The 26725-nt window shown below is 44.2% G+C and overlaps 1 protein-coding gene across 11 annotated transcripts in view; it reads left to right on the top strand.

Annotated features, from left to right (window-relative positions):
- Positions 1–26725, top strand: part of magi2a (membrane associated guanylate kinase, WW and PDZ domain containing 2a) — a 215331-nt gene that overhangs the window by 29994 nt on the left and 158612 nt on the right. For 5 of the 11 annotated variants that reach the window (XM_046379311.1, XM_046379308.1, XM_046379310.1 and 2 more), the window contains exon 1: positions 8008–8555. The exons of 1 other annotated variant lie outside the window; for it this stretch is intronic. In XM_046379311.1, the coding sequence (XP_046235267.1) occupies positions 8255–8555 (301 nt within the window). In that variant the 5' untranslated portion in view covers positions 8008–8254. Of the gene's footprint in view, positions 1–8005; positions 8556–26725 lie in introns of those variants that run through there. 5 more of the 11 variants (XM_046379318.1, XM_046379319.1, XM_046379313.1 and 2 more) reach the window with 3 other exon arrangements.

Below are 26725 nucleotides of genomic sequence, written 5' to 3'. Positions count from 1 at the left end.
CAAAGGAGAGTATTCAATGTCAAAAACTGGCCTGGCATAAAATGTCTAAAAATCTTAAAGAACACTGGTTTGGTTTATGTTCAGCTGCAATTTAGCCAAAAGTAAAGGTCATTATGGAGACCCTGACATTCGGGAATAATTAGATTCTAATTAGTGAGGTATCACTAATCACTAATCTCAACAATGTTATGTATTTTTACTACACTTTAATTCCAGCATTGCTTGTGAGGAATCACGTTCAGTCTGTTTGTTAGACATGGCAGATGGGTCCAAACACTACAATACCCATGAGTCTTAGCTGCCATTGCCATGGAGAAGAAGACAAGTCAATGAGTGAATCAGAGAGGTGGTGACTTTAAAGGAAAACAAAAGGTGGTGCCTTAATTGTCCAAACGTGATTGTCATACCGAACAGAAATTCAAGCTCAGTGTCTGGATGTTTCTTTGCTGAAATGCACCTTGGGAATCGTAGTTAATCTCTGTCATGAAGTTTTTATGTACGCGGGCTTGTCCGGTCAGCTCTCCTAATGCTTTGTTAATCCCTTGAACTATGAGAAAAGGTGGAGAGAGAGTCTCCACCTTTTCTCTGAGTCATCACTGACTTTGGGAGGAACAAACAAGAGTTTTTACTTCCTGAACCAAGATGTCTGACATACCTGGTTTGAATTATTGCTCGCTAATTGTGCTTTTCCTCAGTGTCAGGAATGGATTTTCACCTTAAAAATCCTTTCATATATTTCCTTGTTTAGCTCAGAGTAGTCAGGATGTGCCTACAGAGAGACGCTGAAAAGGGAAGCACTGTTAAGTCCTGCCATAGCAGATAAAACAGGTAAAATTAAGCACCTAACAGTTTTCCATCTGTATTCAAGGTGACTGAGAGAATCACATGCGGCACAGGGTTGTTTATCTTCACAAGTGATAAGCATGGCACAGACGTATAAATTATTGCTGTAATCTTCGCCATTTATCACAATTCCACTCAGAAGCGTTTGGATGCCTCGAGGGCTTTCGATCAAATCAATCATGAAAAGGTTTTTCATAAAGCGAGTGTGAGAGGAACACTTTAATATCTGCACAGAATTCAGAAAGCGGCGAGGCGGCGAGGAGCTGAGTCCGACTCTTGTCTCGTCAGTAAATGGACGAGCTTGAGCTTTGTGTTTGTAATTATTTTCTCAGGTAAATCTGTTTATCAGTTACTGTGTTTATTAGTGTGGTTCTTCAGCATACGCACATTTAACTGCACCCAAACGCGACAGCTTGTATTAAGAGACACTGAGTCCAAGAGATACAACACAAAGCAAAGCAAAATCGATGGCTGTGCAATATGAGGTTTATACTTATACTGTGCAAACAGCTGACACACTGCACATCATATGAAAATACTTGCGCACACATACATGCAAATAACCGCACAGTTATGACAGACTGCGATGAATCAGCCCAGAACAACCCGAACACATTTCGCTTACTGTTTGTCAGGTTGATGTGCTGTCAGCTTTAACTGTTTTACATTAGAGATAAAGTATGTCATGATATTCCTCCATATAGTCAATTTTCCCAGGAGAGACACGAAGGAAACAGACTTTGGATTGATCAGTTTTGATCTGAAGTGGGACTTGAACAGAAAACTATCTAGACTTGACTCACATGTGGTTTTCCTGTTGTGACCTCTGCGTGAGCTTCATGAACAGTGTCAAAGGAATCATCAGACCCTACAAACATTATTTTTGATGCACTGCATCACTTAATCTTTTCATTTTCTAATTAATTCCTTTGATTATCAGCCACACTTCTGTCTCTCTGCCCCATGTCGTTCACCATGTGCTCCCGAGCTGAACAGCAGGTGTTGCCCGACTTCAGTCTTCCCGCCATCATCGTCTCATCCTACAAAACGTTTGGTTTTCTCCTTTGGGTCTGTGGCTACTCCTGACTAAACCCTCATCTGTGTTGGTGTTGTACAGCCACAAGGCGGGTGCCACCAGTTCAAGTTGATTTGGGATTTATATCCACTGGAGCTTTTCACGGTCAGGTTTCTTAAAGTCTGGCTGATGAGGGGTATAGAGAGCAGTAATGCAGAGGCTTATTGTCACCCATACTGAAGCCAAAAGATGTTACTGTGAGTCCCAGGGTTTTGTAATGCTAGTCATACGTCTGACAGCCTAAATGTGGCCACACGTCAGGCGGTGATAAGCAGCCTTATGTATAAATGTATGTGCAGATTGGATAACGTGGGGAGCAGAATAACTAATGTGACCAGAAGCTGCACGCGTTCTACTTCAAAGACGTGATGGTTGTGCTGCGGGAGAAGTTTTTACATTTTGATATTTTTGTGATACGAAAGTGTTTGATGTTTAGAGAGTTTTCTGTTTCCATTGACTGATTAATTGATGCGCTATAAGTTGTATCTGATATAAAGGCTGAGATTGTTGACATTATGTACAGAGCAACAGATGCACAAACAAGCATCTCTTTGTGAAGGTGCAGGAGTGTGTGTGTGTGTGTGTGTTTTACTGAGTGCTAAAAAACAAACACATAAAGACTGACACACAGCATATTCCAAAAACCATCCCCCAGTCTGTTTTATTCCCTCATCCATCCACTGACCCAAAAAACACAACACACGGACAAATAAATCTGTTATTATTCAACAAATTTGCCAGTTTTGCGGGGAGGATAACGTGGCAAATATTTGAACACACCGAAAGCCGCTATCTTCCAGTTTGATAGCCTGTCTCGGCCGGTTTGTCAGATACGCTTTGTGACAGGATATGAGAGGTGGCTTGTGAAAGTCTATCAAGCTGTCACGCTGTTGATTGCATGGCAGTAGAGTCACCCCCACCTCACCTCACCCCCACCCCCCAGCCCCCACCTCTGATGGATGATGGACCCTGTGAAGACGGACTGGTGGAGACAGATGACTGACTCTGATAGTGTGAGTGTAACTTTGCCTGGTTTTGCAGGAGCGAGCGGCGGGACTCTTTCCATGCTTAGAGGCAGTAAAAAGCCCTCACCGTGGGAAAAGGTACTTATCTGTCTGAGCTGATAGGAAGGGCGCGGTGAGGGCGGGAGGCTGACGTGAGGGGTGGAGGGGGGGTGTAGGCGGAGAAGGCAAGGAAGTGGTTTCTTGAGAGCCAGACTGAGATGGCACTAGAATTCTGCCTGAATCGTTAGAAAGCCAAGAGAGGGCTTAAATTGAAAATCAGATGGCGGAGCAGAGAGGACACGATATATTAACAGCACTCACAGCTGAAGGCAAAACACCATTACAATCATGCAGAGGACAATCAAATCAAACCTGGTAGACAGAAGCCCTGACATTCACCCTGAGGTTCTTTGATTTTCTGGCAGTGTGTCTATTAGTGCATACAGATGAATTCATCAGTGGACGGAGAGCAGCAGGGGGCCCAGTGGTGGAGCTGCGCAGGAGGACACAGCTCTTATTGTAACTGCACAAAGGCTCTTCATGGTGTTAAAAAAAAAGCACATTAACAAACCAGAGTGCTCTTACCATGAACCAGGATGGGTTATGTCACTATCATTATGGCCTCAGGCTGCAGGGTCTGTGCTTTAGTTCATTTCTGTCCCGCTGATGAGAATACAACAAACTATAACCTTCTGATAACAGCCATCTTCTGATTGCCTCTCCCTCCTTAGTTTTCCCCTCGTTTTAAACTTCCTGGGAACCTCCCTCAGTCTCCTGGCTGTTGCTGCTTCTCGCAGATGTCGGGCCCTCGTGGATCGTCGCTCACTTATGTTGTGTTTTTGTCAGTGCAATTTTTACATATTCTGATCCTGTTGCTGATTTTGTTCTCTTGGCCCGTCCTCTTCCAGGTCACCGATGCAGAGGAAGTGGTATGGTGCAGGTGCCACTTGGCGACTGCTCCGCTCTGTGGCTCTTGTTGCGGTGCCACACCCCCCCCTTCACTTGACTTGAAACTATCTTATGAAAACGGTGACAGGAAACCATTTTCTGGGTCTCCCATTTTTGTTAAACTGAGTACAAATCCAAGTAATGTGACGTTAAAAGCCTGTTTATATGTACAGTTGGTGAAAAAGCTGCATTTCACAGGAATCAAATGAAATTATTTCATTCACCTGTGAGTGTCCACTTAAGCAAAGTTTTGTTTTATTGCTTATACATTCAACTGTGGTATTTCCTCTTCTAAAAGTTACAAAGTCTGAATTAACTTTGGTCTCTAAAATGAGAAATTAATTAGCTTTTTTAATAATGAGACAAAATTATTAGAAGACATTCAAGGTTATTAGACATATCATATGTTGTTTAAGTGCTTAAGAATGGAAAATTAAAGGAAAGGAAGAAAGAAAAAAAGGCCAAAAGTATTTGGACACCTGACCAAAACACCTTATCAGGACAGGAATTTGCTCCCATTCAGCCAGCAGATCACCAAGTCGGTTTCTGGGTTGCAGCCGGTGCTCCAGTTCATCCCGCAGGTGTTTCATGAGGTTGAGATCAGGGACCGTGTGCAGGCCAGGCAAGACCTTCCAAACCAAACTCAGACAGGATCTTTATGGACCCAGAACAAGCAAATAGCGTGACAATGAATGCCACACTTTCTCACATTGCACAGCGTCCCCGACCTTTCTCTGCCAGCTCCAACCAGGCCAGAGATGTCGCTGGCAGTATATCAGGTTCAGCTGCACATCTCTTGGCACCCCTTCATCGTCGGTGGGGGGGTTCAAACAAGGGGAGATACAGAGTGACGGATTGAACCTTTCCTGAGCCGCAAGGTCGAGCAGATGGCGCCGAAATAAACAGGTCAGATGCCTCGGTTGGAATGGCCTGAATGAGACAAACTGACCACACAGTCGGCTTGGAAAGAGCAGCTTCTGTTCAATCGGTCGACGCTGTATCAAGTGCGACATTGTCAAACAATGTCCAAATGGCCAACAATGACTCCGCCGGAGCTGGGATGGCGACGTTCGCTCAAACAAAGTGGATAATAACTTCCTCTTTCACTGGCAGCGGAGGCCATCATCAGGCAATTTCGCTTTATTCCTGACCAGCTTTAATTATCCTGCAACGAGGCCTGTCACAGCCATTACATCATGTAGCAGTGCAGCACAGCAATCCCACGGGCAGCATCACCGGCTGAGCCAATGAACCCCCATCTGGATGTGTAGATGTGACTGATGGCTGAACTGAGCGATTTCCTGCAATGTGAATATGCAGAAAGGAACCGAATCTGCTGCTGTGTGTGTGTGTGTGTGTGTGTGTGTGTGTGCCACATGTCACGATTCCAAGAGAAATCGCAGGGATGGTGGAAATGCTGTTCTCTCAACATATTTGTTTTGTAGTCGTATTCTCATCAACCCACGCTTATGGGCTCATTGTGCCGGGCCTGAAGCCCACCCAGGATATCTCGCACGGTTTAATCCCACACTGTTTTTCCAGTCCTTTCATTCCCTGATGTTCATTCGTCCTCCCTCGGCACTTATTGTGCCACGCGCAGAGCATTCCTCTCTCCCTGTTCAAACAGAGAGCCTCCAGAGTTCCTGCCCTTGCTGAAACACTCCCCCTTCTCTTTCGCTTTCTCTCTCTCTTTTAATTTTCACTCCCATGTCTGCATGCAGGGCTCCCACCTCTGGAATGCAGAGGCACTTCTTCCAAAATCCCGGGGAGGAGAAAATGATGCATTGTCTGTTGTTGTTGCTGCTGTTGTTGTCGTCGCGACTCAAGGACGGGCAAGAAGAGAAGAAACTGATTGTTGTGTTGAAGCTGAGCTGATCATCAGTTTTGTTTTTTCTTCCTCTGTGTTTTTTTTCCCTGACAGTAGACTCAAACTGTTGCATCAGTTTCACAAGCGAGGCCACGAACTGCAAGTGAGGACTCTGAAGGCATCGTGTCTGTATTTGTTCCTGGGGTTTTTTAGGGTTGCGTTCCAGATTTAAATACAGACACTCTGAGTAAAGTAAAGAAATAGCTTTGACCTTGTGAGAAATATTCTTCTCCTTGTTGGTCTTTAGGATATATTAAATTACCATACATCCAGCAGATAGTTAGCTTAGCTTAGCATAAATATAGGAAACAGGGGAGGGAGCAGCAAGCTTGGCTCTTTGCAAAGGAATTGAACCACAAATTGTTGTTTTTAAGCTTTTCGGTTTTGGACTGTAACTGTTTTCATCATTTCCTCTTCCTCTGAAATCTGATTTTCAGATTTCAGATTCATCTTGGGACCCCCACGGTGGGAAGTTCGGTTCCCAGCCTTATAAAAGACGCAGTGTGAATCCGCCATATGTTTACGTCGGTCTGTCTGGAGGTGGCTTTGAAACAGCATTCAGACCCCACACATTATATGAACAATAATTTGGTGGTTGCGAAATCTGAGAATTTCCTTGAAACGTCTTTGAACAAGACAGAAGAAATGACGCACGCAGAAGTCTCTTTGAGTGTGAACGCTTCACTCATTACTGGAATATTTCATATGTCGTGAGAGAAAAACACAACTTTAAAGCTCGAAAAGGATTGACTTTTCTACGGCAGACAACCCCGCAGCGTAGCACAGCTCTTATCACAGTATATCTATACAGTTATGAGCTATCATTACTGAAGAGACACTAGAGGAGGCTTCACAACGCAGACTGGAGGTTTTAAAGATGTCGACCCAGTGAATGGAAAAAAAACCCCACAACAAACATTTTGTTTGAAGATGGATTATACTCCGTTTGCCTTACATTCCTGTCCTCTAGTCTGAGATAAACACAAGGGGATTTTCCTTTTGGAGACATTTCTTCTGGCGAATGACTATAAAACTATTACAGCGAGAGTGTGTATCTCAAAATATGCTTCTGAAATCTGAATACCATTAACGAGAAGCTCAGATGAGAAATACTCGCCGCCCTTGAAAGTGTCTCGCCAAACACAAACGATTCGCTCACCAAAGGCCTTCAGGGTGTTCAAAGGAAGAAAGTCTTTTGCTGTCAAGTTCACCTGAGGATGGATGTTCAAAAAAAAAACAACAACAACAACAAAAATATGTTTAAAAGTGTGCTGAATCAGGTGACCTCGCAGGGTCCTCGTCCAGCTGGAAACAAACTGATTGATGTTGAAGGACTTTCAAGGGGAAAAGAACAGCAGCCGCTTGAGTCGAGCTGATCAAACTTTCTGCAGCTTATGTCTAACGCTGAAAGTTATCGTCAGCGTGATGTTCTAAACAGTTCCTCACTTCTTCTAGCATGTGAAGCGCCTGTAAGCAAATGTTGAAAAGAAGACACATATTTGTGGTATGAAGAGGAAAAAAAACCTTATTATTGCTGCTGTGCTGCCATGCCAGTGGAAATAACCGCGACTCTGCATCTTCCTCTTTTCTTTTCCTTTTTTTTTCCATGGAAAGCTGGATTTGGGAAAAGCCTTGCCTCTCTCCTCCTCCTCCTCCACCAGCCTTCACATCCGGGTCAGTTGGGTTGGTTGGAGCTGGATGCTGCCTTCAGTGCTCTCTGTAAACTTGTAAACTTCGAAGTTTGAAAACCGTGAGCGCGGATCATTGATGCATTTAGCTTTTTTTTTTCTTTTTTTTTAAAAAAAGAAATAAACTTGAAGAAGAATTTGAGGCGAAGTAAAAAAAAAAAAAGGTTAATTATTTAAATGTGGATATTGATTTGTTTAAATTATACATTTATTGACTGTAGCACAAGGCAAAGCGGCACACCTGCTAAGACAAACTTAGAAAAGTAATTTCTCGCATATAATTTAATGTCTACATGAGATGCGGTTGTTTGTAAAGGTTTGTAGGTCTACAACATCTATGGATAAATTGTTATATAAACGGAACTAGTGTTATTACAGTGAAATCAATTTGCTGGTACAATATCGGCACAATATTTTTGTTTACTTGAAAATGATAACAATATAATTAAAGTAATTCATTTGTAATGATTTTAAATGGCTTCGCTCACACTTTCTCTAACCCAGCACTTTCATATAAATTCTCCTGAATTCCGTCTCACTCCTTCTTCTTCTTCTTCTTCTTCTTTTGGAATGCGCCGATGAAGCCGCCGATTCCGACCTTCGAGGCAGCACGCGAAGGCGCCACAAGTTGGGCAGCTCTCAGTTAACGCAGAGGCAGACTGATGATCCAGCTGCCGTGCGTGTGCGTGTGTGCGCTGACATGGACACAACTGGCGTTTGCCGTTGAAAGTGGACGCACCGCAGCGCTACGGCGACACCGGAGCACTTCGAAGAGCGACAAAAAACTTCTCCCACGGCCGCACTCATGTGGTTTCCCCTGGTCTGAGCCATGTCCAAGAGCCTGAAGAAGAGGAAGAACCACTGGACTAACAAAGTCCATGAGAGTGTCCTTTGCAGGAATGAGGAGGGGGAGCTGGGGCTGGAGTTGAAGGGCGGCGCAGAGAATGGACAGTTCCCGGTTATCGGCGAGCTCCTCCCGGGCAGAGCGGTCTGCCACAGCGGCAAACTCCTCCAGGATGAACTCCTGCTGGAAGTCAATGATACCCCGGTGGCTGGACTCACCACCAGGGACGTCCATGCTGTGGTCAAACACAGCAAAGACCCCGTCCGCCTCAAGTGTGTCAAACAAGGTGAGTCCGCCCCCACATCCACCCAGCCCAGGTTTTACACACCAACTTCCCCGCATGTCGTACATTTTCTTTCTTTTCTTCCTCGGGAAAACCGTTAGCTTCTTTTCGGACACGCTTTTGACAGCAGCGCTATTGTCTCCCCAAACTGATGGTGGTTTTGGACAAACCATGTGGGGAAAATGAACTTTTTGTGGTGTTTTTTTGTTGTTGTTGTTATCAGTCTTCTTTACCCTGATATGTTTGTTGTTGTGAAAAGATGTTTTAGACGTGTTTTGGTTGCGTTGCAGGGTCCTGTTGCTATGTGTAGCTCTGCAAGGGGGTGTGTTACATTTGGGGCAGTCAGAAAATACACTCTCCGGTCTTCTCCACGCAGCAAGTACACACTGTCTTACAGGACTGGTTTCAGCCCTGTGCGTAACTAATAATGACAGACTTACAGTTTCATAGTGATGCTGTGTTTGCTGTCTTATTTCTAAATGGCACGCAGCCACTGTAGGTCAGATCACAGGATATCCAATCACCCCGTAATACCACTCACATCAACACTGGATTAGATTAGATATTGGATGAGATTATTTTAGATTAAACTTTACTGACTTTGCCCCATGCCAAGTCTGTTCACATGCTCAATAAACATGTAAGTTCAGCTCACTTTTATGAGCAAAAACCCCCACGCGTGGTGATTAAACATGAGTATTGCTGACACACATGTTCACTCCGTGCAGTCACTTTGATTTGTGTTTACAGGGCTGAAAGAGTCCATGCGTTGACTAGGGACAGTAATTGTTTTGCTTATTATTCATTAATGTTGTTTTTTAACGCAGCAACGTTGAAAATGTTCGATTTTTAGCTCCTATATAAACAATTCCTGCATTAGTTTAGTTTTCTCTGATCGTAAGTTGAATATTTTTGGGTTTGGGACTGCTGGTCAGTCTGAATACACCAACTTGGACATATTTTGTGATGTTTCAATAAACAAAAATGAGCGATGGAGGAAATAAGAGTCAGTGAAAAGTCTTGTAAAAATGTCTGTGCTGCGGTGTCAGTAACCTTTTGGGGATAACTTGTAGTTGTGAGTTTGCTTTCTTTCTTGAGGCAGAGAAAATTGCTCTACATTTACTTCATAACCTTTGAATCACTTATGTAATTTTTTTTTTTTGCTCAAAGTAGACATTTAAGTATGCAATATTTATTATCCAATTTGTGCTGCATTGAGTGGACTAAATTGGATTTGGAAAGGATATTGTATAAATATTAGAGCAAATCCCCCCGGTCCCTATTTCAACATTATAGCTGTGTCACGAGAAATGAAAAGTACCATAAAGTAAGATAAGGTCACGGTTATTGAATGCCACAGACTCAGCAGGAATATCATTATTATTATTATTATTAATCCTCTCGAGCTGGACGTGCAGTAGATTGTTTAAGCGAGATGTTGTGGTTTCACTGGAGGCACACGAAGCTGCCCGAAGACCCTGCAGTCGTTGGAGACGTTTTTGAATTGCAACACGTGTGGCAGCCAAATTGCTCATGTTGACTCTCGCATTTAGACAGAGCAAGAAGTCATGTCAACACGCCTGACTCGCACCAACCGACGCTCGTTTCCGCTGGACGTGAAGCTCTTACCACACACTCCTCTGGCTGTCCGTGTCTTTGATGTCTGCAGCTAATGACACCGGGTGTCTTCTATTGTGAGCTGGGAGGAGGAGGAGGAGGAGGAGGAGGAGGAGGATCTGTGGACTCTCATTTTGGGGTGAAAAAATCAGCAAAACCCTTTAAGAGGCTTTGGATCAAAGTGTGTGTGTGTGTGTGTGTGTGGGGCATCACACTGGATCACACTGGAGATTTCTTCAAAAGGCAGCCAAGCCTGTATCAAACTCATGTCGTTGTATTAGTTATTTATTTATTTTTCGTCCATGAAATATTTATATCTTCCAGTGGATGCCCAAGTGATTGATATTCTCCCGTTGGTCTGCTCGTGTCTGCCTGATGGGTTGTGAAAAGTGTCGGATTCTTCTTAATATGGCTGATATGTGCGTTACGTAAATATTAAGGAGGGGAAACATCCTGCGGTGTCCTTGCAGAGTTCAATACCGGATATTTTGGACTTTAACTCCTGTAATCGTCACAGTATGAAGCAGGCCTGATAGATGAAGCTTGTTCTCACATCACTTTACTTTAACATTTATCATTTTACGAAGAGAAGTGTCTATTTTGTGTGTTAGTTGTGTCTGTTGTGTGTGTTGTTGTTGCTGCTTCAACTTGCTGGGGTATTCAGATGTTTCCCGCACACACACACACACCCCATTGATTGGGTTGCCAGGTTGCCAGGTGAGTTGACACTGTACAGTGTTTGGGTTGTATGTTCAGATTCATGGACGTTCTGGCAGCCTGGTTAATGTCAAACAAACGTCAAAGTCGGTGTGTGACTTTTATTCATAATGAAATCTGAGGGTCCTGCCTTGAGGTCAAGTGGGTCAGAAATCCGCTTGCCCAAAGTCAATTTTTGTTTGCCTCGACAGTAAATGTTTTAGTTATCAGCAGTTATTGAACAACAACAAAGTTAATTGTCACGTTTTATCTTGTCTGCTTTGCCCTCAAACTTGGAGATGGAGTTTCATCCACATCCTTTGATGCAACCCTGATTGTTCAGCCCTGCTGTTCATAGCATACTTTTGTCAGCTCATTTTCCTGTATGCTCTAGAGCCACTGAGTGCTTTTAAGACTTGATTAGTGTTACAACTCTGTATGACACGACTGTCCTACCAGCAGGCTGAATGTAGCACAGGAGGGTGTGATCATGTGGTGTTTACTTGCACGCATTTTCTCTTTCCACCATCGCAAACGAGAGGATTTGCTCCTGTATGAACTCGCGTGGTGGCAAAACATGGATGTGAACATTGTCTGCTATTTGCCCATTTATTATGAAGAAAATAAATAATCCGAAGCAGCTTCATTGGCCTGCTTTTGCTTGCGCTTTTTCTTTTTAGATGGTCGACAAATCACTTCAGCAGGCATCCTTAGATTTAGATAAATACTGGTTATTGTTGAAACTGCTGGAGCACATGACTGTAGGCAGAGGAATGTAATTTCCTCATCCACTATTGGGTGTACTTGAAGAATTGTTCCATTTGTAAGCAAAAATATGGTTAAAGGATAAAATAACACCCAGCAGTAATGATAGAGTACAACTCTTTAAATTCTGAGCGCTATTTGTTAACATGAACAGTTAAAGTGTTGTCGAACAAAACCCGAACAGGACTTTGATTTGGGGAGTCTAAGCTGTCCTTTTGTAGAACATATCCTTTATAAACAAGAGCCACACGCTGCCAGCCATTAAAGCTAACAGCCTCTCAGATACTGGGTTACAAAAGCTCCCGCCACATCCCCATAAAAGCCATAAATTGTGCTTTGTTTCCCCTCCTTTAGCCTCCAGCTAAGGCACAGGGTCGCTGACCAGTTTACACGCGTGGTCCATCTCCAGAGGTTGTTGATGGCCTTTTTGAATAATACATCAAGTTCTCTCTCACAGCTGTAGCAGCGCCGCCCCTTTCTCTGGCGAGATCTTGCCTCGGTCGCCGACTTTCATCACGATCCTCTGCGCAATTAAAAGACGCCAGATTATGATTCACACTTACTTTATGTTATAATGAGTCATGCTTCTGAGCTGTTAATTTCCTACGTGCTCTAACGAGGTTTTAATTTTTCATAACGTCTGAAATCCTTGGTCTTTATCCCTTTTCTCACTCGGTGATATCAGGTCGGTTATTAGTCTCTGAGGTGAGGACGAGATTTGATTGCCACCCACAGTCAGTCAGTGAGGACACAACACACACTGATGGGCGTGTAAGAGAACGCGGGGCAAAATTACCCAGAGACACAGTGAGTTCTCGTTAGAGCGACAGATTAGGGGTAACGTAAGGAAAAAGAGGACTTCCTGTGAGTGATTTGGCCCCTTTACGCTTAATGCCAGTGGAGATGGAAGTTTTAACCCTCTCAGACCACTGATGTCACAGAGATGATACATGTGCACGATGACTGTTTCTGTAGGGATGCACCGAATCTGCCCCGTGGACCCTTATCGGCATCGCGACCGACGTGCTGAAGCGGATCGGGAGTCCTTTTACATAATTTTCCCTCAGGGATGTATAAAGTCATCTATCTGTCTATCTATCTATCTATCTATCTAAACTTACAGCTTCAGCTCACAGTTGTTGTTGTTAAGTCAATGCGGGGCGGCTGTACAGGAAGCAGCACTGGGAGAGAGTTCAGAGAAACCAGACAGGTGGTTCTCTGGTATCCTGCCTTCTTGAACCACAGAAATCAACGCTGTGCCTCAGCAAGGTGAAGTTAAACCCGTGAGTGGTGGGGCCGCTAAATCAGGATGTGATGTGATGTGAAGTAAAGTCAGCACCAGACAAAGGAAAGCCGCTGCTGTCTTGACTCAGTTTTACCTTGGATAATCAAAAGTATTGCTGCCAAGCCATCATGATGAATAAACTTTACATCATATTCCCTGCTCTTTTCCTTCTGTCCATTTTTCTCTGGCACACATACTGAAAATGCCCCGATTCGGCTTCCTGCTGAAGCTCCGGCGAGGCATTAATGCAGCCAGCTATGGATGCTGTCACTGCGTCTTTTCACTGGCGCTACAGTGAGCAGCTCTTACTGTAGCCGTACTTCACTGTGGCTGTATGCTGATTGAGCCTCGCCGAGTGGTGTTGAGCGCAGGTAAGAGCAGACATTTCCAGGTCAGCCGAAGGCAATCAGTATGTGCTCATGGGGCGCCCACTTTAGTGTTGGCTGGTGTTGAGGAAAGTCATTACAGCAGCCTAAACGCAGGCAGCTTCAGCGAGGCAGAAATGGCAGCAGTCATGACAGTACCGTGAGTTTTGAAAGGTTGTTGTTGGCTCACAGTGTGGCTCCTGGGGTGGCGGTGTCGACAGGTCCACCCGGTTGTTCCGGAGCTAACATATCTCAGGTATTGGAGATTGCCTTGAACTTGTTAGAGAGATTAATTGCTCCAAGAGAATGGAGACTTTATTTGTCATTGTTTTTGTCAAAGGTTCACTGTCCTCTCTGTTGTGGCCGTGTTTTTGTTTATTTATACATACAAATCCTGACATTACACATCCACGTTCCTGTGATGTCCTGCTCTTGAGTCTGTGCTTGCAGCTAACGCAGGAATACTTTGCCGTTTCGTAATGATGTGTGACGTCCTCTTTGAACATCCTTTACTTTGCGCAGCTCAAGCGACGGCCAAACTGCTGAGGGGCTGTGAGCTGCACGTCGTTTACATCAGCCCAAAGTGAAAAAGGGTCGCGGGGTCGGCCTCACTCCGTCCAAAGATTAAACTGATTTGCAGAAAGGAATCCTGAGCGTGAAACTTCATGCAACAAGGAAACAATTCACAAAACAGTGGCGCACAAGCTGTCCGGTACAGCTCAAGGAAAACCCAGCATGTTAGTTATGACACCATCAAGCCAATGGTGCGTGCTCAAGTAATGGAATGACTGATGTGAGCGGTGATGAGTTTGGATTGGTCACCCGTCTGCTGGGGGGGCAATCCCAGAGGAGTTGTGTTGAGTCAGACACACACACTGTTGTGTGGGAGTGTGGTAATGATCCTCAGTACAGTCAGGCCCATCTGTCTTCTTGTCAGGGTCCCATTGAAAGTGTTAAGTTGCACCAGCAAGTGTAACACAGAAAGTGTGATACACAAACAGTCTCTCTCTTTCGCACACACGCATGCACACACACACACACACACACACACACAAAGAGCGCCTATCCTCCAGTACGTGTGTGTGTATGTGTGTGTTTGTGTCAGCGTTGTCCCCGGGGCCTTTGCACCACTTACCACACGCTGTCCAATCATGCCTGACAGAGGTTTGGTGGAGAGATCCTGTTGTCGTTGCCTCTGTTACACTGTGTGACTGCCAGGCTCACCTCTGGAGACAGGTAATGATAAGATACGCACACACACACACACACACACTCATACATAACTACCTGTCCCTCCTTGTCAACATCAGCCATCTGTTGTGGCGAGTGGAAGTATTCCAAGCACTGAGAAATGGGAAGGCTGCAAACTTGTGTGCGTTTTGCATTGTTCGTGTGAGGTAGCTTGTACTGAAGTGTTTGTGTGTATTTGTGCCATATAGTGTATGTGGCAATTAATTAACATTAACTGAATGTGCCAAAGACTTAGCGAGGCCGTAAAGTGCTGTTTTGTGCAGGTTTGTCGAACTGAATGTGCGATGTGGTTCAGCCATCTTATTCGAGCTGCTACGTACGGTGATTGAAATAACAAGCTGTGAGTTGCTTTGTTCTTCAGCTTTTTGCAGCTTTTCTGAATGGACCTGCAGCAGCATGTCATGTACAAGCACTACACATGTGACCAGCTGTGATGTGTGTTATTATAAGAGCTGCTTTGCATTTAAAGCCAATTTCATCTTGATATATAAATTGTTATCTTATTTTGTTCAAAAGGAAATCAAATGGCCAATGGCCAGTAGAAGTGCTGCCTTCAGGTGGTTTATTCAGTCTGTACAACAGCAGTCTGTTTGCTCTGTGAGGCTGTACTTGGGTTGTGCTTTGTGCTAAATGCTAACATGCTCCAAACGACAATGCTAGCATGCTGATGGTTGGCAAATTCACCATTTAAGTTCAGTGTGTCAGCTTGTGTGCTAACTCTTGCTAATTAGTGCTGATGGGGCATGCTATTCGTCTTAGCATGTAGTTAGACATAAAAAAATATATTTCTAAGCTGATAATGGCGCTAGAAGAAACAGAGGACGTGTACTCATCTGAAAACCGTACCAAGACGATATGTTTTATCTCATCAGCTTAATAGATTTTTGTAAACATCTGTTTATTCTGACCTGACAACAGCAGCAGGTTTCAAACAAGCCAGTACAGGGCCAACAAAAGGCTGGGAAAGTTGTGGAATGCCCAGAAAACACCTGTTTGGAACACTCCACAGGTAAACAGGTCACCTGGTCACAGCACATGTGGGCTTACAGATTTGTAGGTATTTCAGTTGCAAATTGTAAAAACGTTGCGTATTTATTTAATAATGAGGATAAATCAGTCATTATCAGCGTGTTGACCGGCAGTTTCAGCACCAGGCAGGTCCTGTGCTCATTAACAGGTGTTGCATTTCACTCCAGATAACTTTGAACTAACCATCCTGGCATGAAGGAGGATTAAACCTCTCACTCACGTTTTACAAGTGTGTGTTGATGGTGGTTCCATCAAACACACCGGCGCTCTGTGAGGACGCTGTGTGTTCACCTGTGCAGATGAGGCAGGAGACGGAGAGCTTGTATCGCTCGATGGATGGATGGATGGATGGATGGATGGATGGATGGATGGATGAGTTCAGGAATCCAACACTTAAAAGCTGCTCTTCTTTGCAGCGTGAGGCTTTAATAAAGAAAAGACTAAGCCGATTTAAGACTCAGCCGTCGAGCGGGGAGCTCGAATCCACTCCATGTTTTTCGTCACTGACGCCAAAGCCGTCAGCGTGATTGTATTTTAAACATTAGGAAGCTAATGATTTCCTCACAGTTTACTGTACATGCACAGTTTTACACCGAGCCATTTAACTCTTTCTCTCTCTCTCTCTCTCTCTCTCTCTCTCTCTCTCGCAGGAACGTTTGTTTGTCACCAAACGTCACCCTGTTGTGATGTTTTTCCTCAAGTCTCAGTGATGCCTCTTTTGTCCCAAAGATTAGTCGATCCTCAAATCAATTTTGTCATCTTCAGTCAAGTTTTAGTTTTTTTTTCCTTTGCACGGAAAGCAGTCGTATTGTTTTCACCCTCCTTCACTCCTCTTCTTTATCAAAAACCAATCAGAGTCACAACGAGAAATATTGCAGACACCAGCAGCCCTGTAGGCAGATGATGAAGCCAGAGTAAACATCAGGGTAGTGAAGCTCGTGATGAATCACAAAGTGGGAAGGGATGGCTGTTGTGCAACTAGATGCACCCCTCCTCCACCCCCGCTGGATAAGATTTTGTACAGGGAGATGTTGTACGATTTTACATTTCGTGTTGGGAAAAGTTAATATTCCTACTCCCTCAGACTGCCAATGGTATGAATATAAATGAGATCTAAATGGGATATTTTGGAGCGAAGGCATTGGGGAGGGCGAAATTGGCTGACCTGCTCATGGAGAGCAGGGAATATTAAGCAAACTCCTCAACCCACACAAGTTGCTGCTGAATCACCAAAAAAACAAAAGAAATAAAAAAAATAAAAATATAAAGAGGGAGGAATCAATACGGAGCGATTAAAGCCTTTCTGAGAGCCCTGCTGGTTGGTCTGTCCTTCTCTGCCGCTCTCTTGGAAAGGATCAAACAGTCTTGTGTTTTTGTTCTAACATGGATGAGTGTGTGTGTGTGCGCGTGTGTGTGTGTGTGCACGTGTGTGTGTTTGATATAGAAAATATTTGTGTCCACCTCAGTGTGTGTGTTTCTGAGTGGATTAGCGTCAGTCCAAGATGGATTTGTTTATTTAAAGGCTAATTGGTTCTACAAATGGTGGACGGCAAACAGCAAACGGTTGACAGAACGCGTCTTGTTTTGTCTTTGACGTCTACATGCATAATATCGCGCTAATTCATCGCGCTGGTCTCAGGCTAAAGCTACACGTTGTAGTTCAGACATATGTTGTTTCTTTATAGCTTTTCTTAGGCAGTTCAGAACGGGGTTTGCTTGTGATATGATAACTCTGGGTTGGGTAGCAACAGCCACAGGAAACAAGCTTGATGACGATGGTTAGCTTAGCTTACCATAAGAGACAGAGAGGAGCTGCTAGCTGCTGCTGCTTGGCTTTCTCCAAAGCTGAAGACTGCCTGTCTGTTGGTTGTGTTTCCTACTGATTCATTTGTCGGTACACAAACAGATTTTAAAAACAACAATATGTGAGTGTTTGTACAACAGTAGTTTATTCATATTAACAGACATCTTTGTGCTGTTGGTTGGCAAAGCAAATGTTCGAGCGTGTAACCTCTCTTGAGACCACAAATTATTGTTTTTATGTTCGTTAGGTTTAAGGTTTGTTTGCAGATTAAACAAACAAATGCAACTTGTTGATTAGGAAATGATACAGGCTCTGGTTGGTGCTAGAACCGGGGTAGCCACATTTTAATGCACAGACACTGCAGTGGCATTAATTGTCTCACCTAACTCTGCAAGAATGTAAATAAGCATATTTCCCAAAATGTTGAACTGGCCCTTTAAACTGTCAAGTGATGATACGACGGCTACCGTAAACAGAAGCTCATCAAAATCACACTGGGCTTCGGGGCTCCTTGTAGAAAGCGCAGCGTTTATTGATCGATTACGAGCGTGAATTGCAGTCCAGGACCGACAGAGCAGCAGTTTGAGACAAGCTAAGGAGTCTGCAGTAAGACTGTTAACAAGACATTGATTTGCCAGCGGGCAGTATAGATCCTACCAGGAGCCACGGGACACATTATTAGCATGTCTGTTCAGTAAAACCTGCCTCAGTGTTGCGCCCATCACATCGGTCTCACTCTGCTGTCTCACACTGAGGATTCATGCGTCCTTTAGGCCAGCACTGTCTGTGGATCATTTTGACTTTTCTGGGATTCCTGTCAAGCCTTATAGTAGCCTTTAGCTTCCCTTTAGCAACCACCCTCCACCCTGTTGGTTTTGCCTGCAGCGAGGTCACCTCCAGCTGCTTAAAACCGGCTCATGTCATCACTTCTGGGATTCTTTTTTTTTTTTTTTTTTTTTAAACATATGCACCACTGTATTTTGCCCCCCCGTTCACACACTCATTTCATCCTGTTCTCCTCTCTCTTGGGAGCCCAAGAGAGAGGCAGCAAGTTTAAAAGGACTTGGGGAGATGAAGAGGCCGACTGCGCAGCTCGGCCTGCCTGTCCCCCGTGCTCGCACACATTATTCATGCCTCCCTAACTGTCAGCCACAGAGCGAGGGACCCTCTGAAAGACAGCCTGGCCTTAACACACCTGATGCTCAGTAGATGCAGAGGAAGCACAGGAAGGAGGGAGGGAAGGAGAGTTGACAGACAGAGAGAGGAGAAGCTGCTTTTCACACTGTTCAGGCTTTAATTCGAGTGACAGCCATAACAGGACTGCTTTCTCTGTTATTCCTCGGTCCATCAGCACGGGCATCAGCTCGCGCTTTGTGTGCTGCTGGATCCTTAAACCTGGTCCCCATTTCCAGTCGAGCCTGTTGTTAGATTCCACTTTGCTGGATGTGGTCCTTTTCCTCTAAAACAGACAAAAGGACACAGTAAGAATATGATTTGTTCGCCAGAATTTTTCTTTTATGTGCCTAAAATAATAATAATAATAATAATAATAATAATAGAAATACACAAAAAGTTGGAAAGAGATTATGTTGTCACTCTGGTCTTTTGGTCTTCTAGCAAGACTCAACTGAAAAAGGTACTGAAAGCGTGATAGATTTAATTTATTTGACTTTCTGTGCAATGAATACATGAAGAAACATGGAAAAGCCCTCGATGATTAGACTCAATCATGATAAGATAAGATAAGATGAACTTTAATGATCCTGCAGTGGGGAAATTTACTTGTCGTGGCAGCTCACAAGGACTCACAAAAAAATCTAGAGGTAATAAATTTACAATTTACAAGTACAGTAAACACAGTACAATATACAGCTATATACAAGTCTTCATAAGGGAGGAAAAAGAGGACTAGACCATTGAATTATGTAGACAACAATGATGTTGTTATATTCAGGAGGAAGTGATGCCACTCGCTGTCCAGGAATGCCCCCCCCACCCACCCAATGAGGTGTGGACGCTGGTGGTAACGGCTGACGATAAGGCTGAATGTGATGTAGAGCAGGACTCATGATGAGTTCAGAGGAGCTGGACGTCAGTGATTGTGGAGAAAAGTCTCATTGAGTTTGACACTTGGCATCTGAGGCATCTGACAGTAGTGGGGAAATAAACAGTTTTGAAGTTTGACAGCAACAAGGCGATTGGCTCACAGATGTAGTGGCAAGATCTGATTGGTTTGGCTAAAAGAGAGTTATTGAGTTGGAGCCAGGAGAGAGAGACATTATGTAAATAAATAAATTAAACTTCCACGAAGCTTCGTTTTAATGAGTGGTCGTAAACACATTTTCTTCATCTTATTTCTGTCATTGCTGTAGCAGCTTTGATTTCAGGCATCAATTAGGGACAGTTTCTCCAGATTGACGGTCCTAAAATCAGTGGTGTCTCATGTGCTTCAGATTGTGACGCTCCATGAAGATTTGCTCTATTGGGCTTTGTAAATAAAGTTAGCTTGACTTGGCCACGACATGTGAGCGTTGACCGATTTGATTACCCTCTCAACGTCATCAAAAATAACACCCTGTTTTGATCTGAGACCAGGTTTGATCAGGTTTAGGCACAAAAATGAATCAAGAAATCGGTGGTGACTGTTGGGATGAAGTGTGTAGGAAGTCACTTCCTTTGTTGAATTCTTATCAGATTTATTTGTCGATTTGTGAGTTTTTTCAAAGAGAGGAAGGGAACTTGGCACTGACCGGGATCGTTTTATTTCTTGGCAAGCAGTTGGACTATTAATCTCTCAAATGTGTCTCACTTTTACAGCCGTCAGAGTCTTTATTCTAAATCTTGTGTCTTGTGTCTCGACTGAGGTGACACATTTACGACTCAAAGGGCGTTGCAGGTCAGTGCAGCAGCAGGGATGACTGAGTCACCTTGTAATGTGCCCAAGAGGCTACAGGATGAATTCAAGGTTAATCACGTGACTCCTAATTTTAATATACCATTAATCAATTAACAGAAAAAGTAAGTCCATATTAAATGGAATTGTTTGTTACAGTCCACTGATAAACAAACCATTATGTTGGTAGCAGTTTTTCAAATAAAAGTTTATCTTGAGCTTCACTGAGTGCATTTGAATTTACCCCCAAAAAATACAGAAAATTATTACTGTCTTTGTGTATTATGAGCAAATGTAACATGTATTAATGAATATTTAAGCTGGATCTCTGCTTCATGATGTAAACAAGGGTTTGTGTAAAATCACTTGTGGGTTTTTCTGCCCTAAATTAGAGCGAAGTTGGAGGTTAAAATCGATCGATCTTATTTGTCCTGATGCCAGAGTTGAATCTTTGTGCCGTCGGCCATACTGTGCTGCGTTCACACTCTCTTCTGAGTAACCCCATGGCTTTTGGCTGTTATTTTCCCCCATGCGCTCGGTTTCTTTAAACATTGATCTTATGCTTCAGGAACTTCATGCACTACGAAAATATGCTGTCCAAAATATGCCCAGTTTGACTTTTCCCTCCCAGCATTGTGGAGTCAGACGATCTGCACTTGCCGTTTGCAGTAAAAAGCCCGACTGTTGATTGAAAACTCATCTCGCTGTGGGCGATTTTAAAAACTCACATCTGTACATTTTGCGCTTGTGGGAAGAGCTCATTTGCAGCCAGCGATGAAGAGAGCGTGAGGGTGTTGAACACTTCCTACCAGAAGTTGTCGTTGCCCCTGGGCAGCAGAGCCGTGCTGTGCTGCTTTGGAAAGCACAGGGAGGTACAAAAGGGACGAACAGGGAAGGCATCTGGCGTCACATCGTCCTCGTCTCCTCCGTGAGTCTCTGCAGAATTGCTGTTATCCACCACAAGGTATGCAGTAATTAGACTGAGGTCAAGGGAGTGTGTGTGGCCTCGCTCTCCCTGCTGTCCCAGTGCGGCATCATTCAGCAAGCGTTGCCTGACTTCTTCCAACAATTAACCAAAGAAAGCACCTCGGTCCTTCGCTCCCTTCACTCCTGCCCTGCAGTTTGCACTTTGCCTTCATTAATATCCTTTTTCCCAGCTCCCTCGCCCTGTTCTCTCGATCCGCTCTTCCTTTTATTTTCTTTCAGTGGAATGGCAGCAGTGGAACAACAGGCTATAATGAAATTAGGAGAATGAAAAGAAAATTGAAGGCACAGTCATCCTCCTTCTGTTCTCGCTCGCTCTCAGAGTTAAAGCTTACTTCTCGGGCATCATAAGTATGAGATTTGTACCTTTTTGTCTCCGTAATGGAACTACATTGAAAGGCTGTTGTTCACAGCTCTCCTGTTGCTCGCCTAGAATGAATCGCGCCTAACACATTCATTCATTCATGCACGCAGCTGAAAGTGACTGACCTCAGAAATGGCCACAGCTCATTCATTTTTTTCCATGATCTTCCCTTTGCTTAATGACCCTTGTTCACTTTCTCAGCACGTTTTTTTTCTTTTTCTTCCTGGGATAATTGAAGGGAACTTGCAGTTCCAAAGTCCACAGGACCACAAACTTGTGATGTGAGCTCCATCACTGTCTGTTGTTGCTGCTGCTTAGCTGAGGCACATTGACCTGCTTCTCCAGCTGCATGTGATGTGTGTCAGCACGTCCATGTCTGTTGTTGTAGAAGCACACAAAGCTGTCATGCTGATGCAGGTCAGCTCTCCGGAAAGGGAGCAGTTTCATCACAGTCACTTCCTGCGTTGGTGCAGTGACAGGATACTGCGTGGTGTGCAGGGGCAGACTTGTCTGACTTGTTTAATTTTGATTTGTCTTCTCTAAGTGTACACCAGTCTGCACTTTGCTGTGTTTGTTTTCTGGAAAGTGAAGTCTGACTGCTGTGGTGGAATTTAATGCAGTTAGCTTGTAACGCTGGCGGCTCCTTTAAGCTTGTTTAACTGTCCAGTAGGGTCTGGCTTCAGGCCAGTGGCCCAGACCAGTGCCTTTATTAGCCACTCTTTCAATCCACTGAGTGACTACTATATGAGCCTCCCCTGGTTCCTGTGGCACACCGTATGGCTTTAGCCTGACCAGGCCGTGCTTCGAGCTATTATGATGAGTGATGGGCCTCTATTATTCTAACTTGAAAGCAGCCATTGTTATTCTGATTAGGCGTGTGAAATGAGGGCTGCATTGCTAAGCTTCCTCTCCATCCCTCCACTCACTCTTCTGCATGTCTCTCTCTCTCTCTCTCTCTCCCTCTGTTGTTTTCCTATCTTCTCTCTCATCGCTTCCCTCCTCTCTTCCTGTGCCAGTTTGCATTGTGGGTGTTGTCATCCATTCGGACATCACGCAGAGAGGCGTTGTATGGTGTTTTTCTGGATCCGTGACTGAATGCTGCAGGAACAGCCTTGGCGCCGAGTCGGTCCCAAATGGGAGTGTGATGCCAGCCACAGCTTTACCACCCCTGAAAAGATGCTCGGCTAAATAAGAGCAAAGCCACTCTAGCTGTGTGGACTTCAAGCAGGGTGGTTTTGCTTCTCTTCTGCATGGCAAAGAATGAGTTCATTGGCGCCTAGTGGGGAGAGATGGGCATCACGTGTTGTATATGTTCAAATCAGGTTTTAATTCCTGATCCAAGTCCGAATGCTGAGGATCTCCCAGTTCTGTCATGTCTTTTGAATAGCTGTGTAAAGAAACTACAGCATACATTACAGTTTTTTCCCGGTAGTAGTCTGTGGTATTATATGTAACAAGAGGGTGTGAGTGGCATCTCTTCATCTTCAGAATGATAAAAGGATGCTGTCTTCAACCAATAGCTGCTCTTCAAAGTTTGCTTTTTTTTGTTTTCGTTAGCTGCCTGACAAAAATCAAAAGTAACAAAGTATCAGCCAGGTGGTTGGTTTGGTTCATTCTTATTCCTGGATCTGGAGAGGTTTTTCACAGTAGGGTTACAGCCTGCCTTGTCTGCTGTGAAGTGGCCGTGAGCCTGCAGCCTGGGCCTCCACAGGAGAATGGCTGTGTTAAAGTATTTGGGAGGACAGCATCAGACAGCAGCTCTGCAAATAGATCCACTCAGCGGTGCATAGCCGAGATAACATCTGCAAAGCAGAATGCCAGCTGATGATGACTGTATTGAGAACAATTCTCAGTTGCTTGCAGCTCAGCATCACTTTACTCTCAAACAGCTCCCCGCTCAGCTCAGACACAATATTGTAGTGGAGGCCTTTGATGTGGTTCCACGTCCTTTACAGGCATTAACTTTTGGCCCTGGATGAATCAGCATCGTTAATGACTCTGTCACTTTCAAAGACACGGCACTCAGGCTGCTTAATGTTCACACAGACGGTGAATCTGCTGTATCTCATCCATACATAGGAGGTATGGCCAGCAGTGTTTCTGGCCTGCCGGGGATTCCACTTCATCTGGATTGTCAGAACCAATTTGGCCTTCTCTGTTACACATACCTGTATGTACCTGACGGCTACACACTGAATGTGCCCTCTTTGGTTAAGTCCTACAGTGACCCACTGTGCAGAAAGGCACTGAGACGTTTCTAAATGCTCTGAAACAGAACGCTTTCTTCTCTCCACTGCATCTCATGAGTGCTGGCGGATGAATTCGAGTCCTGGCCTCTTGTCATTGCACATTACGGTCTTGCGCTGTGCACCTTTTACAGTTGCTCACTGGTTTTGTGAGGGAGATGAGCTGTGTTTCCTGTGTGTGTGCAGGTCTGCATGCACGAAGAGCAGAGCACGGAAAAAGTTTTTGCGTCTGCATTTGGGATTTTGCATTCAAGGAAATAAAGCGAAGAAAACAGAGTCCCTGACTTAATTTGCACACTGCGTGTTGCAGTCATTCTTACATATTAACATCGTGTTCTTGGTATGCCAAAGATGTTGTGCAGTGTGCAGTGTGTGCACTCATCTTACAACCGTGGTGTCCTTATCAACATGCCAACATTGTAAGTTAATCCTCATGCAAATAAACACTCGTTCTCTCCCCATCACTCTTTTTCGCATTCATTCCAGCAAGCAAGCTTCCTTCCAGTGGTGTGCATAAAGTAGTGGGGAGAGTACAGACTTGGCACATGGACTCTACAGCCTGGCCCGCGGTACTAATGAGGTCAAACAGATACTCACAGTTCCCCAAACAGCTCTGTCCAAGACATTCCAGCGCAGCCGCCGTGCAGCCTGGAGACATTTCTGCTCGTCGAGGAAAGCCAGTTTTACTGTTGGTCGGCAAATTATCTCAGCAGCTCAGCCCAAGGCGTGTTGAGATTCATGTCCTAACACTGTTGGGAAAGATGAGGATTTAGTGTTGTCTCGTAAGTTATCAGGGCCTCCTACTACTACACCCACAGGGCGGAGAAATGACTGCTTCTATGCACATAAAACTCTTTATTCAAGAGCCGTACTAAACTGTTTACAGCTCAGCTGATGCTGACTGCCCAACTCAGCTTCCAGTCATTTGTGGTGTTCGGTATGAGCTTGAAAACATCTAAGCTGTAATAATATTATTGTGTATAGCTGTAATAATAATTCTTCTTTGCTCTTCTTTTGTTTTGTTAAATTAAAAGTCCACACACTGGCAACTGTTTGGAGATTAGTATGCAAACACTCAGATGGTCTAATCTAGTAAAAACATCTTTTTTTTCAGATTTGGTCAATTTCTTTAATTTCTGTCTCGCTTCTTAATTAGATGATTTTCTTGGGAATTTAGGTGTTAGCATAACTTGATTCCAGAAAGAAAAAGCTTCTCTTTGTGACTGGAGTGAAAACACACACACACACAGACAGTATCATCCATTCACTCTCTAACGAGCATGTGCAAGTTGTTGGCTGAAGCACATCTCAGCTTTCATTGGTCGAAATGCACGATGCAGGCTGGATGGGTAGCCAGTCTGTCTCAAGGCTCATGTTGATGGCTGTATTCATGCAAGGTGTTTTACAAAATTCAAGCTTGAGGTTTTGCTTACTTTTGAAGGTTTCATTTGCTTCTTCAGCAAAGGGGGCATCATAACCTTCAGAATCTGTTCATGGGTGGCTTCAGGTGAGGACGTCCTTCTTGATCTTCCTCTCACTGTCCACTGACTCCTGGTCCAGGACTTTGACCCCCTTCCCAGTCAATGCTGTGGTGGCTGTTGGTTGTTGATTCACTCTTTAGTCTGAGATACTTGCAGTTTTTCTGATGCAGAGTTCCCTACTGTTGCACGGAAACCTTAGCTCTCAGATAGTTTACACATAGCGTTCTCAAATACCAAAGGAACTTCTGTGCTTAAAGATTTTCAAGTTTCCTTAAAACCTCACACATCTTCAAAAGTTTCCCCTACACAGTCCAGACCAGTCCAGTCCAGTCCGGTCAGTCCGTTACATAGTGGACTGGTTATTTTGGTGTTTTTACACTGACAGAAGTCGTGGATGATGAAGAACCTCCCGTATTCAAGTTTTGTCTGTTTTTGTTGTAAATATTGTGTGTCCGCATGCTTTTACACCAGAGAAGAGCTCATGAACATCAGATATTCCATACCCATTGATTTGTACCACCTCCAGAACCATATTTATTTTACTTATTTTATTTTATTTTATTCTACTATTCTATGTTACTCGTTCTTACGTCCTATGTTTGCACCAATCACCAAGACAAATTCCTAGTAATGTGAAACCTCTTCACTTACATGGCAGTAAAGACGATTCTGATTCTGATGAGGGTTTGTGACACCAGTGCTGCTTTTTGAATTCAGCGCTTTAACCAACATGCAGCAGGTTTCATATGTCTAACTGACACCTTTGCATGAGCTTTAAAGTGCAGAATCAGCCCGGAGGAGCCTCTGGTCCCCTCCTCTCTGGGAGTCAAAGGGAGTCACAGCCACTGGAATGTAAAGAACGCAGCTGTAGCAAAAACAATGGAAAGTAAGTGCTTCTGACAGATGTGCAACCTCATCTCAGCGTCAGAGCAAACCATGCAGGCAGTATTTTGTTTCGCTTCTCTTTCCAAAAGCTGAGGAGGATTTACATGACAGCAGCAGGAAAGATATGTCGAGGTTAAATGACAGTTGCTCTGAAAAGAAGCCCCGTTCTGTTCTTCTTATTTTCAGGTTTGTTGCTGCCTCATGTGCTAAGTCTTCCAGTAATTAATCTCTAATATCGTGTCTCTGAGCCAGGAGTTCATGATGAGTCATTTTCAAACAGACTGCTGAAACTTAATGAGGCGTAACAGATTGCACATTGAAGTGTCTTTTCTTTTTACCGCGAACTTCACAGCGTCACCTGCACATGCGAGAGCTGATGTTGCTCTCACAGGTGTGTCAAAGCCCCTTCTGAGTGACCACAGTGCTTCTCAGTGCTTCAATGCTGTTCTTTCCCAGCCTTTTTGGCTTGGTTCTTACTAAAACGAAGCCACATTGACACGAGTGCATA

This window comes from Scatophagus argus, chromosome 22, assembly GCF_020382885.2.
Source record: "Scatophagus argus isolate fScaArg1 chromosome 22, fScaArg1.pri, whole genome shotgun sequence".
Classification (NCBI taxonomy): Eukaryota; Metazoa; Chordata; class Actinopteri; family Scatophagidae; genus Scatophagus; species Scatophagus argus.
This window is presented reverse-complemented; position numbering and strand designations above follow the sequence as displayed.